This window comes from Dicentrarchus labrax, unplaced genomic scaffold (assembly GCF_905237075.1).
Source record: "Dicentrarchus labrax unplaced genomic scaffold, dlabrax2021, whole genome shotgun sequence".
Lineage (NCBI taxonomy): Eukaryota > Metazoa > Chordata > Actinopteri > Moronidae > Dicentrarchus > Dicentrarchus labrax.
Genome location: NW_026136708.1, coordinates 5025784 through 5039614, shown reverse-complemented (window position 1 = coordinate 5039614; position 13831 = coordinate 5025784). Strand labels below are relative to the sequence as shown.

General features: G+C 42.2%; 2 protein-coding genes across 2 annotated transcripts in view; one reads left to right on the top strand and one right to left on the bottom strand.

Annotated features, from left to right (window-relative positions):
• The first annotated feature begins 226 nt into the window (after positions 1-226).
• Positions 227-3646, top strand: sf3b6 (splicing factor 3b, subunit 6). Its single transcript, XM_051409608.1, has 4 exons — positions 227-373; positions 993-1111; positions 2720-2858; positions 3024-3646. Exons 1-4 carry the CDS (start codon positions 344-346, stop codon positions 3111-3113), a joined length of 378 nt encoding a protein of 125 aa, XP_051265568.1. The 5' UTR covers positions 227-343; the 3' UTR covers positions 3114-3646.
• Positions 3647-4769: 1123 nt separating this feature from the next.
• Positions 4770-13831, bottom strand: part of vsnl1a (visinin-like 1a) — a 32998-nt gene continuing 23936 nt past the window's right edge. The window contains exons 4-5 of the mRNA XM_051409607.1: positions 7888-8103; positions 4770-7010 (exon numbers count right to left, since the gene is read on the bottom strand). Of these exons, the coding sequence (XP_051265567.1) occupies positions 6813-7010; positions 7888-8103 (414 nt within the window). The 3' untranslated portion in view covers positions 4770-6812. The remainder of the gene's footprint in view (positions 7011-7887; positions 8104-13831) is intronic.

The following is a 13831-nucleotide window of genomic DNA, read 5'->3' as shown; positions in this document are numbered from 1 at the left end:
ACCCAACAGATGGAGGAAGTAGTGTTTGTATCAACAGCTGCAGCAGCAAATGTGACAGTAATGCAAAACAGTGCTTAAAAAACAGTGGTAGTTAGTAATTAATTAAAGTAGTAGTTAATAGTCTGTCTAAAATAAAGGATTGTAGTTCCTTTAGTGGAGGAACATAAAGGTCAGTCAGCCTGCGGGGGGCAGCACTGCGCCATCTTTGTGTCCTGTCGCTCAGGCGGAAACCGGAAGTTCGTCAGCAGCTAGCTAAAGCTGCCATTTTGACGGTAACAGTGAAGAGCGGAGAAACTGCGTGTTTGTTGTTCAGCGGTCTTATTTCCACTCTAAACATTTCACCATGGCTATGCAAGCAGCGAAACGCGCTAATGTAAGTATGAGCGAGTGGGCTGGTGTATTCTGGGATTAATATAATGAATAATATTAGCTCGGGTGGGCGAGAAGATACCGTCTGCCAGCGTTAGCATACGGCTAGCTGGTTCAAATGCTAACGGATGTAAAACAACCACACTGCCGAAGTTAAAACTTGAGTTTTGTTACTTACGACAGACGATTAAACACATTTGGCAATATTTACTGACTACTTGGAGCCGTCTGTGGTCGGGGTTTGTTTCATGTAGACACTAACAGCGGTTGATAATGTGCTAACAGCTAACATCAGCTAATCCTGGTTGTTGTTCTAACGTTGCAGCAGAAGAGACTTGAACACAGAAACATTAGTCTAGTTAGGGGTGTGTGTGTGTGTGTGTGTGTATATGTGTGTGTGTGTATATATGTGTATGTGTGTGTGTCATATGGCTTCTGGGAAACCAAACACACAGATTTATTGGTCAATAAGATAACATAACCTAGTTAGTTGATTTTTTTTTATCAAATCATTTAGTCAAACAGTTTAATACCATTGTATCCGTCACTGCAGGTTTTGTGGCATGAACTAGTGTTTGTGGTTCTTTTATTGATTATTAAAACGCTTTTGTGTTTTCCTTTAGATACGATTACCTCCTGAGGTGAACAGAATCCTGTACGTCAGGAACCTCCCCTACAAGATCACAGCTGAGGAGATGTACGACATCTTTGGGAAATATGGACCAATACGGCAGATCAGAACGTAAGTGTTTATACACTGTAGATTTCTGCAGGGTTTTATTTGGGTTAGATGGGCCAAAGGAAGTACTTAACCACCATTTTGAGTTCATCATTTTCATTGTAGACGTTTGATTATGACATAGGTATCAGGTGCAGGGCCATATGAGTATGGTCAGGTTACACTGTTGTTATAACACATACTGTTGTTATTGTGACAAACTCATATCAGATACATCGATTAATGATGCTTTTCAGTGCAGACAAAACTAGAACCATGCTGCAAACACCCAAAAAAGACAAGAAGTAAGTCTTTCCAGTAAATGCTGCTTCCTCCTGGCCGAGTAAAACGGTAGAATTCTATCAGGCATTGTAATAGTTTGTGAGATCATACCTGCATGATAATCATATAGGCATTATTCAACCAGGAGTAGCCCAAGCTATAGGCTACAGACATTGCAATGATAAAGAGATAACTTCAGTGTTTGAAACGTTACACACCACACAGAATCACATTTGTTAAGGGAGAGGGGATTTTTTTACTTGCATGTTGCCCCTGACCACCCTTCACCTCCACTGATGATGAGGTTTTGGTTTGGTGAGGCATTCTGGGTTACAAATAGAACTGATTCACTTTAAAGAAAGACATCCATGGTTGGTCACTATAGTCTCCCACCACGTCATGCAGTAATTGTCTCAAAGGTATTACATCACTAATGAAACTGCTCTGTCCACTGTGGCCACAAGATGCTGCTGTAGTTTGTAAATCAGTGAGCCTTATTGTCTCTTCTCTTACTATTCATAGTCCATCGCAGGATAACTGTCTGAAGTCCTTTGCTTAAAACATACTAGTGGGTTTATGTAGGAAACCTGGCAGACTGTAGTTATTTATGAGCACCTGGTCACTCCAACGTTCAAAGGAGAGGCTACAGGCAACCTGTTATCTCTGATGGACCTGGGATTTTCCAACTTTTCAAATCTAGCTTAATTCTCAATTTAACAAAAAACAGTGTTTCTTTGACAGTGCGTGCTCCTGCGAAGTTGGTGCATTCTGCAGGTCAGACTGTGCACACGCAAAGCACTACAAAACAAAATAATAGGAAAACAATGACTTGCTGATACACAGAGCCGACTTCAGTAACTCCATGAGTCACAAACTGTGGCAATAACAAGCATGTCCAAGGCATCGTCTGGGAAAACTTCTGTTGTTGTTTTGTGTATTTGCAGCGTTTTTTCTGAATGCTGCTGGTGTTGTCACATTGATGAAGCAGTTTTCTTCATTATTTGCATGTGTGTTGTTCTAAAGTTGCAGGGCATTGAGCTCTCTCAGTCACCGTACTGGTCTCTTCAGAAGGGCAGATAGATGTGACTCACACTTTTATTAGGCCACAGGATGGTCAGAATATCTTAGATTGTATCTGCCACTATTGATGCTGCACAGATATGTAGAATGAAATATCAGAATGGCCTTTATGTTCATTTGCATTAAATATCCTATGTGAAAGAGGTTCTGCTTCTGTTCCATTAAAATGTCGGTTTCATGTACGATTTTTATTTCTCCTAAATACCTGTGAGACTCTGTAGATGTTGGTCTTGTAGTCACTTCCTGTCTGTTTTTCTCTCCGCTTCTCAGAGGGAACACACCTGAATCAAGAGGAACGGCCTATGTGGTTTATGAAGACATCTTTGATGCCAAGAACGCCTGTGACCATCTGTCAGGCTTCAATGTGTGCAACCGCTACCTGGTGGTCCTCTACTACAATGCGAACAGAGTATGTATGAGCATTACAGTGTCTGTAGGTCAAAGGGCAATCACTGAATGGGCTTTAGTAAATGTCAGACACAAATCTAGGTTTGGGAATTGGAAAAATGTTTTTGAACCTATATCTTCATGCAATTACTCAAATTTAATTTAGTTTTCACTCTTTTTTTTGCAGGCTTTCCAAAAGATGGACACAAAGAAGAAAGAGGAACAGTTGAAGCTCCTAAAAGAGAAATACGGCATCAACACAGACCCTCCAAAGTAGTGTTCTGGAGACCCCAACCACCACCCCACCCCTTCACTTCCACAATCTGTACTAAAATCACACTTTCCTTGGTTGATGCTGGTATTGATTTACTGCTACAGCTGTTGAGTTACCGATACAGCTGTTGAAAATGTTCTTTTTTTAATCATTTTGTTTAATGATGAGTTGGAATTTTCTTTTTGTTTTATTTCCATCATCAGGTATGTGTGAACACTGCTTACACGGTAGTTAACACACAAGGGCAGAATTTTAACCTTTAAGTTTGATAGTCAGAAGAGGACTTCAGAATTTGGGCTGGTGTCAAGTGATTGACAGGCGGGACCCCAGGGTGTAGCTAGTAACTGGTTGTAGTATCACCCTGGGAAAGATGTTGAGACGCCAGAGCAGATTGTCTTTTAGTCATCACTCTACTTTATACTTTTACAATCTCCTAATTTAAAGCCAGCCACAGTCACGCAGTATGTGAAATTAAATTGAGTTGACCGACTATAAAGTATATGGTTTCTGTAAAATAAATGTTCCTTTTTCTAAAAGCTCCTGTCTCGTCCCTTTTACATACTGTAGATGTAATGTAGCAGCAGTGCCATCCTCTGTGTGAACCCATGTGGATCAATAGCCAGTATACATTTTCCACATTTGCACAGGGGTTAAGGGGTCGCCCCATTCTTTGTTTGCCTGAATCTTCAAACAGCTTGATGCGGTCTCTGGGGTTTTTAGTTTGGAGTTGACTCTGTGTGTGTGTGTGTGTGTGTGTGTGTGTGTGTGTGATAGAGAGTACACAAGCCTCCAAGTGAACCCTCTGTAATCAGTGCTATTGTGCCAAAGAGTCATGGGTAAATATAGCAGGCTTTCTCAGCCATTTCCCAGAGAGGTTTTTTTTGTTGTATTTCCACTTGTTCCTGCCGATGTAAATCCACCTGAAAAACAAACATCAAATTGTGTTTTTATAGAAAATGTTCTCTGTTTATGTCTATTATTTAAAAAAAACTGTTTGGTGTCCTAAGTGACATCTGGTGGTTGTACAGGGACATTACTACTGAAATGTGTCTTCCAGTCCGAAGTGCATGAGTGCAACCCTTTTAATAGTGGAGGATGCTTATTAGATTCATCTCTTGCATTGAAAAATCATAGAAGTTAACAGAATTGCCTCTTTTCCAAAGTTACAGTCTCTTTATATACACTCATCTGTAGTCTGTAAAAAGGTATAACCCAAGACCACACTAAACTGGCTATTTATCAGCTCTGTGTGAACGGCTGGTTGAGTGCAGCGGTTCCCCGGCTGTCCCCCTGGTGTCTTTAGTGACAATAGGTCATCAGGTGGCTATAATCAAATAATACAGGACAGTTTGTACAGTTCATGTCAGTGCAGCGAGCTGTTTGGACCATGAGGCAACTAACTACCAAGTCTTCATAGATGGGGGTCAGATCATTTCCATGTGTAAATGTAATGACACAATCCTGCATTTAGTGTCACTTAAGTCAAATTATTATCAGCAGAAAACCGTAAGTATCAAAAGTCAAGCTGAAACATGACCCAATTTACTGATTTTAGATACATTAAATAATAACCTGAAATAATTAAGAACTGGTCTAGGTGAGGCTTTATAACGACGTTGCTTGAAGAGATGGTTTGTTGAGTTAGCAGACCAGACAAGAGCCCATAGAGTTCCTTTTATTAGAGTAAATCACAACACAGGGAGTAGTGCAGCCATGTTGTCAGGGACACAATACATGCTACAAAAGAATCCTTGTACACGTTTGCCTTTGCTTACATTTGGTATCTTGATAGCAATAATAGTAATAACAGAGTTGGAATTAGAAACATTGTCTGGCCGAAGATGTCCATGTAAAGAAGTTCAGATTACAAACTGACGGAGGCGGGGGCAAGCCACACTGCTGAGAGATGAAGATGGACAGGTATGCTGGATCTTTATTGCAATACTGTACTGTTCCTATGACATAATCACATCTCCTTTAACCTGAAGCTCTTTGAACACTGGCAGCGTTAATGCAGGTTGGAAAGGGTCTGCGGAGCTCTCGGACAGGGTCAACTTCTATAAAGTTACAAGTCATCTTATTTCCAAATCATTTTCTGGGAGGTACCACACTGAACTTCTCTACATTTAGTATGCATCAGTACGTGTACAATATGTGAGAGAGGGGGAGTAAAAAAGTACAAAAAGATTGACTGATTGGTAAGAGAGAAATACTTCCAGGGTTAGGGAGGGCGAGTTGTCCAACCTACTAAACACATGGCTTTACAATAAGGGCTGTCCTCTACTAGTTACAGTGTATAATGAAACGCCACTCACTGCTCCTCTCACTGCTTCGCATTCATTTACTTCCACTGAAAAAGACAAACAAGAAATGCTGCGCGGGCCTTATTTCTGACTTCTCTAAGAGTCTAAATTGATCGTATTGATATGCAACCTGCAGGCTAATTGGAAAAAGAGATGGCTGTAATGGTGACACATATGTTATAACTAAGTTTGATAACAATGCTCTCCAACTATAAATTAATACTTCTTTCTAATCTACTATTACTATACTACTACTCCAGCCAAGGGAAGCTGCATTCATTCTCCAGGGAATCCTAATGTGAGTGTTTGATCTCACTTGCTTCCATCAATCCGATCTCTTTCTAGCTTCAAAATGGGGGATTCCTTCACGATCAGCTTCTGCTAATTAGAGAAAGTGTTTGAATGCACAGGGGCGGGTTTTTAGTTCTTCAGCAACATATACTACCTCTAGTCTAAGGAAACATGCTCCCACAGTTAAAGCAGTCAAAAGAAAACAGGTCTCGGACAGATCACGAAAATTACATCCCGTACGACAAGACTTGTAGAAGGACCTACTGCATTATGGTTTATTTTTTTGCTCCCTATACGGTAAAAATCTTTTCTCACGGTTTCTCCCATGTGATGCCGCGCTGCTCTGATAAGGCTTTCCGTCTGCGATTACAGGGTGCAAAATGAGGAGATTTTTTAAGGCAGAACCTAAAGGCATGCAAATTAACTACGTTTACATTTTTCTTTACCGACAGTACAAGCATGTTTTGGAAGGAAAAGTTGGACAAACGCTAATCCATCTCTTCTAGAGCTAATATCATATTGGAGAGGATGGATCGAGTGTCTTATTGGAGGCAGATACATTATCATAGGAATTTGGTTCAGTTGACATTACTCAGTATTATGAAACACATACAGCTAGCGTCAGTAAACTCGGAACGATAAATAGAGTAGCGGCAAATTCAACGTAGCACATCAATGATGCGCAAGCTCCAGTAAAATGAAACTGTATGGAAAATACTTTGCACACTTCACATTTTGGCAGTTGATCTTTGAATAATTTAAATATATATCCATATTTATATATCTATCTATATATATTATTTGTGCGAAGTGTTCATATGTAGTGAGTGTGTGTGTGTGTGTGTGTGTGTGTGTGTGTGTATACTGTGAGTGTTTGTGGTGTGAGCGTGCACACGCACACTGTTGTATGTTGTGTGTAGATCTTTTTATAGCAAATAACATTCTCATGCACACGAGTGTTTCAAACACAAGAAGCAGATCCATTGAAAGGTAGTCCAAGCATTTTTTTTTTTTTTCAGTGGAAATAGCTGCAAACTGAATGGAACATGAAATTCTTTCTGTGCAGTCCGTGGCGGCTGGTGGAGCGCTCCTCTGCTCGCCCTCCGGCCTATTTCTGGAGGTCACACTGCAGCAGTAATACGATGGACGGGTCGCTCTTGGCCGCCTCTTTGAACTCCTCCAGTGAGATCTGGTCGTCGTTGTTCTTATCCATCTTGGAGAAGATCTTGTCCACCCTCTGCTCGGGCGTCAGGCCGTCCTCGTTCATTTTCATCATGATCACAGTGCCCACCATCTTGTAGATCGCCTGCAGGGAGAGAAAGAGAGCAGGGTTTTAGAAGGTAAATCTCTTAATGCAGCCACGTTTCCTTCACTCGTGTCTTTTCCTGAGTGAGGTAAGGAACAGACACGAGGAAAGAGGAATCAAGGAAGCCTGTTTGTGTGTCGAAATGAAGTGTTGTTTCCTCTGAACTTCAGGCTTCAACTACTGCACAGATAATGGGATGTGCTGTCTAAAACAAAGTCTGTGCTATTAGTTTTTTCTTTTTTATTCATGTCCTCCCACATGACAGAACAAAAGGAAAGATTGGTCTCTGCAAACATCAAAACATGCGTGCAAACATTCTATATTTACACTCTATAGATCAGTGGAGCCACAGTTTGTTAGTGGACTTCTCTGCTCAGATGTTGAATGCACATTTTCACTGACAACCAGTTTTTTTGAATGTATGGATATTCTGTTTGTACAATCATTGTTTAATAAACCAGGCTCTGATTAAAATGTCTTAGTTTCTAGAATCAATTCACAGCTTAAATATTTTAGAGAATTGGAAATTGTGATTTCAGCTTCACGTGAGTGAAAAGAACTGATGCTGATAGACACTGCTGAATGACACCAATATTATCTGACTCTATGAGACAAAGTGCCCCAAATTCCTGATGAGTCTGCTCTAAACGTGCACTTTGGCCTCTTGTTGCTTGTTTCACATAATTCCTGTTTATGAATAATTTATGTGTTGTCAGGCCTTGCGGGCTCAGCTGTATAACCTTTGACTAAGTATTAAAAAAAATCTAAAGTGCTGCATCCTTGTGACTCAGCAGGTTAAAAAGCACGGAAGCCATGTGGCAGTGTACCACTTCATATCCGACCGTAGCTCCCTTAGAAAGATTATTCCTTGTGATACCTCGATGATCTCCAGCATCTCCACCCGTGTGATCTTGCCGTCTCCGTCCAGGTCGTACATGTTGAAGGCCCAGTTGAGTTTCTGCTCGAAGCTGCCTCGTGATGTGATGGACAACGCGCAGATGAACTCTCTGAAGTCGATGGTGCCGTCGCTGTTCTTGTCGAAGGTCCTGAAGGCATGCTGGGCGAACTTGGACGCGTCGCCGTAAGGGAAGAACTGGAATAACAAAAGAAAAGAACAGATGAATAATACAAGAATATAAATCTATAGTCGGCTTGTTTAAATAACACCTCCAAAAAGTAGGGGAGAGTGGGGTAAGTTGAGCCAAAGGGTAAGTCCCCTTGTTGCTAGGAAATGGTAAAAAACATTGATCATGTGACCAAATATTTAGGAGGAAGGCATCATTTCATGGAGTCTGTGAAGGTAAGAACCACATGGGTAAAGTGGTTAGATATTTATTTCCCAAAAAATCATTTTTCACTCTTGAAAGTGAATTTAGTCTATCATAAGTTTCATGAGAATTGTGTTTAGACCAAAATAGATAATTTAAAATTTGTTTTATACATCAATTGTGGTATCTATGAGCTACAACATGTGGGGGGGGTGTATCCAAAAACATATTCTGTGTATATTAAGACACAGCTGTTAATTTTTCTTTCTAAGCGACTTTAGGCATCTCATGTTAAATGTTTTCAAACGCTGTTGGTAATGAAAAAAAAGTTATTATACCCAATACAAATAAATAAAATAGAAGTGTGAAGAAGTGAGTGTTATTTATGGGGGGGGGAGGGGGGGGGGGGGGGGGGGGGAGGTGGGAAGGGGGGAGTGGGATCTCCCGGCTCCTTGCTAGATTGAGCCACGAGACCACTTTTTTTGGACAAGCTATATTATCGAAACAGTTTTGTTTACACTCATTCTGTTTGTTTGAAGGGATGCACAACATCCTGAAATATATGCAGACATATTAGTTAGCGACAAAACTATGATTGCTTTGATGTAGTGATCCTATGCCTTGCTCCTGTCTCTCACTCTGCTACTCTAAAAAATAATAAGAAATATTAATATTCAGGGAGAAATTGAATTAAAGCTATTCAGTGGGGATTAGAGCCTCAGAGCTCTGGTGTAAAGTGGTGTAGACCATGTTTTACATATAAAACCACAATGAGTGGTGCCACTATCAGATTCTGCCAGATCAGTCTGCAGTAAAAGAGCAGATGAATTAAAACAGATGGTGTTATTTGGGAACATACTGACATCCATTGCCTGCAGTAATAAGTGAACTCTGATTTCCTATCCTCACCTTTGCAAATGTTATAATTGGTCTGTGTATCGGTGTGTATGTCTTGCACATTTGGTTTATAGTTTATAGTCACAGTTGGAAACCCGTCATTGCAAACAGCCTCCTTTTCCTAAGAGATGCACATAATACACGACAACAATAACATTGTAATATTTTAATTGATGCCTGAAGGGAATCTGTCTGTCCCTTTACGTCCCCATACGGGAATACAGGAAGGTCAGGGTTGGAGCAGCCATTCATTCATCGTTGGCTTACACACACCGGTTGCATACAGACATGTGTGACTTGAGTCCTCCAGTAATTGGACCTCCTCCCTCACTCAACTTCACTTTGCACTTTACTTTTTGTACTCTCCTACTGTGTCTGTATGCAGAATCAGATCTCATTCTTTGGTACTAATTTATATGAGCTGAGCTGATTGGAGGGTTATTCAGATCACCTGTTGTACAGCGTGTGGGCCCTGGCTCCTAAATAATGATTGAGAGCAGCTTGGTGCATTACCCTCTTGGCCAATCAGGGTGTGACAACGCCCCTTCTGAGACCTGCACTTCCAGGGCATTCTGTTCCTTCCTTGACTCAGTGCAGGCCCCGCTTCAGCAGAGACTGCCCCTCTGAGACTACTTTGGTTTTCTGAGTCTAAGAGAATATTAAAGAACACCTTTCCACTAGCTTCCATTACCTGCATCACGGCAGACCTAATAAGTTCCATTCGGGCATTTGAGTCTTTGCTTGCCTAACAATTACATAATGCCCACAGGCTTTACTTCGTCATCATGTTTATTGGCTTATTCTCATTCAACCCCTCTCTGCTTGTGAGATTTTTTCTCCAAGGAAATATTTTTGTGTTCTGTGGTTCAGAACTGGTTCTCAAGCTTTTTCCTGATCAGCTGAGATCTCAGGAATCAGTACCACTGCGTTATTTCACATAATTTCACATCTCTTATTAAGCTAAACTAGGAAAACTTAATACCTGCTAAACGTCAGAATTTTAGCACTGTCATTTTGAGTATGTTAGCACATGGACGTTAGCTTTTAGCTCAAAGCACTGCTGTGCCACAGCTCACTAGATAGACAGCTAGCTACAGACTCCTAAACTTTTATTTCAACGTTCTTTTGCTAAATGGATGGTATTTGACTGTAATCTGTTCTTGTGCAATGATGCCAAAGCCTACGGGCCTACGACTCTACTGTATAATTTACTAAATACTATGGATCAGCTCCGTTCTCGGTATTGGCTAAAACTTAAAGCTCCTCTGCGTATCTGCAGTCCAAGTGATCCATGTCATCACTGCATAACTACGCTACATGTTCACAAGGTCAAAGGTTAATGCAAGAGCTTGTAGATGACCACTGAGCCTCCGCTGGGCTCGTCATCTACTGTTCATCTACCATGAACCCTGTGGGTAGCTGCGAGAAGCCGAGCGATTCATTAGATATAACCTTCCACTTGACCTCTCTGGTTAAAAACTCCTAGAGCCGATGGGTAATCTAAGCTGACGAGGCTGCTCTCTGAGGACTTCTGTAAATAAAAGAGAGCTGGTGTTGCAGTAACAGCCTTCATCAAGGAAATAGAACAGTCAGGAAGACATATTCAATTGTGTTTTACTATTTGAAGGAATATCTTGTAGGTAAGTATAGAAACTATGAATAAAACATCTTTGCATACATTTTTAATAATTAAGTTTTGAGTAACACAATCTTTGAAAACAGGTTTAACAAACAAGTGATAGGGACTCCTTATCATATCACCTACTGAGCAAACAGTTGTGCATTCAGTTGGAGTCGTGTTTCTGACCACCTGATGACTGTAAGACCAACATTCCCTCTCCTTTTATCTCTGTTTTTGGTCTCCACCAACTCCTGAGAGAAATATCTGGCTCTTTAACTGCTCCACTGTGTTCATCATCTAGCCGCTAACTTTCTGTCTGCTGCCGAGAGCGATGAGAGCGAATGAAAACAGTAAAATGCTCACAGTGTAAAGCTCTGGGAAACTGTAGAGTCGGGTGATTATTGTCTGTGGCTTCCTCACTAAGAGCATAACACCATTTCATCCATTGTTAATATAATCTTTGCAATTGCAATTGCAGCTTCAAACTCAAAAAAGAAGCCAGAACTTTCAAAGCAGTTGGGGAAAAATCTGCTGCAGCAGCAAGCAAATCCTAGGCACGTGTACTTTTGTTTCAGGCGGCGCAAGACTGCTCTACACCGTGTCCTTGCTCGTGCAGACAGTCTCGTCACACAGAGGCAAATGAAAAGGAGAGGACGCTGCCCTAGCCTCTCCTAAGAGCAACCGCCCCAACACGCACAGACTGTCTGCAGCCACGACGGGGGTTGGGGGATCGAGGCCATGAATCCTAATGGGAGGGGAGAGGGTGCAGTGGATGGGAGATAAAAAAGAGAGAGGGTAAAGAAACAGTAAGGGGAAGAAGATAAATAAGACAGGGTTAGGCAGTGAGAGTCAGTTCGGGTTGCAGAACTGCCCGTCTGCAGGTCCCACCCATGTAAATTCTGCTGCAGTAGCAAACCGATCAGACTGCAGTGGGAAGTTAACTGACAGAAGAGAGGTGGTGGTGGTGGGGGGGGGATGTCACAGAGCAAAGAGATGAGGAGAGACAGAAGAAGGAAAACAGGAAAGATGGAGAGGGAGACTAAAATGAGTGTGACAGAGGGAGTTTGACAGCAATCCAGGTCCCTGTGTTCTGGAGAAAGTCAAACTAATTTGACAAAGGAAGCCCCCTCGGGACAGGGTAGGAGGGGGGTGAACGGGAAGCCGCCTGACGTTTTCTGCACACAAATGCGACGTGGCTTCCTCCCCACAGGCACTGCCCCCGTACTACCCTGCCTCTGCTCATCTGCCCAGACCCCCCGGGAGGAACAGGAGGAGACACGTGGACGGGAAGATGTGGGAAAGGAAGAGCTGAGGGGAGGGAGAGAGGGAGAGGGGGGAAACTGAAGAGGAGGAGGAGGAAAGGTGTCAGGGAAGTGATGCGGGAGAGAAGCTGATGATGGGAGGGAGGAGGAGAGAAAGACACTGCGGCTCCTCGACAATCTGGCAAGTTATGAAACACTTCGTTATGTAAAAAAGGGCGAGAAGAAAGAGAGAGAGAAAGTGGGGCATGGCGATGAGACTCCTCCATCTGAGTGTCTTTGCATCATGTTGTCTGCCTCTGTCACATGTGAAAGCACCGTCAGACGTCAGAGGAATAGACGGCAGCTGTCGCGGACGAAAAACAAAAGCTTCACTAGATGGCACACGATTACCACTTAAATGACCCAGTCAGGACCTGAAGCCACTGTTTCCTCGCCTTTACAGCTACGGATATTAGGCTGTTAACATTTCCATTAAGTCTTATCCCTCTCCTGATTTGGCTCCCATTTGCCGTTATGGCTGTTTGTGGTCGGCCATCAAAGGACAGGCTGAATGCCAGACGTTTCTGTCCACTCAGGGAAGAGCCAGGTGGACAGGCACAGCTGGCTTAATAAAGGCTAATGTCGCCATGTCTATGTGTGTCAACGAGTGTGTGGCGAGGCCTATTCTGTCAACCTCCATGTGCACACGCACGCACACACAACCCAAAACATGCTGCTGTTAAATGGAACATTAAAGCCTTCGTAATCAGCCGGCAAGCTGGCGCTGGTGCCGATCCAAAAACCGAGAGAGAGAAAGCAAGAGAGGGTGGGGAGGAAAAAAGGGAAGGGAGGGGAAGACGAAGAGAGAATAGAAAGACAGGAACAGGGAGGAAAGAGAGCAAGAGGAGTAGCGTGAAATAGAAAGACACATTTCAGCAGTCACACGTAAAGGAAGGCCATTTCTCACTAACAGAACAGTGACTGACTGCAAGATCAGAGAACAGATGAATAATACAGCTCAAAACACAAAGTAGTGATTCAACAGCACGAGAGGCTCATCAGTTACAAGCGACAAATGTCTCGTCTTGTGTTTGATTTTAAAATAACTTCAGAGTTAGGTAACAGCAACGTTCGATCCAGATTTCCGCTGCCCCGCCTGCGCTGCCAGCTCTTCAGATAACAGCTAAGCTGGACAGACATCTTGTAGCTTAAAAGCTTCCAGTGATGAGCTCGCAAGTGTCAGGATTTAAATGCGATGCAGATTTATTTACTATATGCATGTTTCATTGCAGTTTGGGGAGCTGCAGATTGCATGTAACTGGATTACTGTTATCTGAGTACTTACAAAATAGTAAAAAATGCTTAATAAAAAAGATGGTAACTGATCTGAGGCAGCCTACAGTAAGTAGTTTTGGGATCTTCCTGGCTCGCTGCAGCATCCCAATAGATTTAGTTTGAGTGAATCTCCCCATCCACTGAGACACCCTGCTGTCATAAAGCAATACAAATCATAATTATATTCTCTCTGGACCATTAACTACCATTTACCTCCACTGCCATTTGATCTGTTGTTCATTTTATCACTTATTTCATTTATTTAGTTATAAAATGTCAGTTAGCATAGCCATAGGTGTTATATATATATTCTATTGATCAGCAGCCAAAACCTCTTAAGTCTTATGTCAAGGTCCACTTGCTAGCTTTTCCCTGTGCTTTCAACCACATCTCACAGTCGGCCTAATGGAGTTATCTCCATGACAACTGAGCAAACTCTGTCCACTGAGAAAGCTAAGC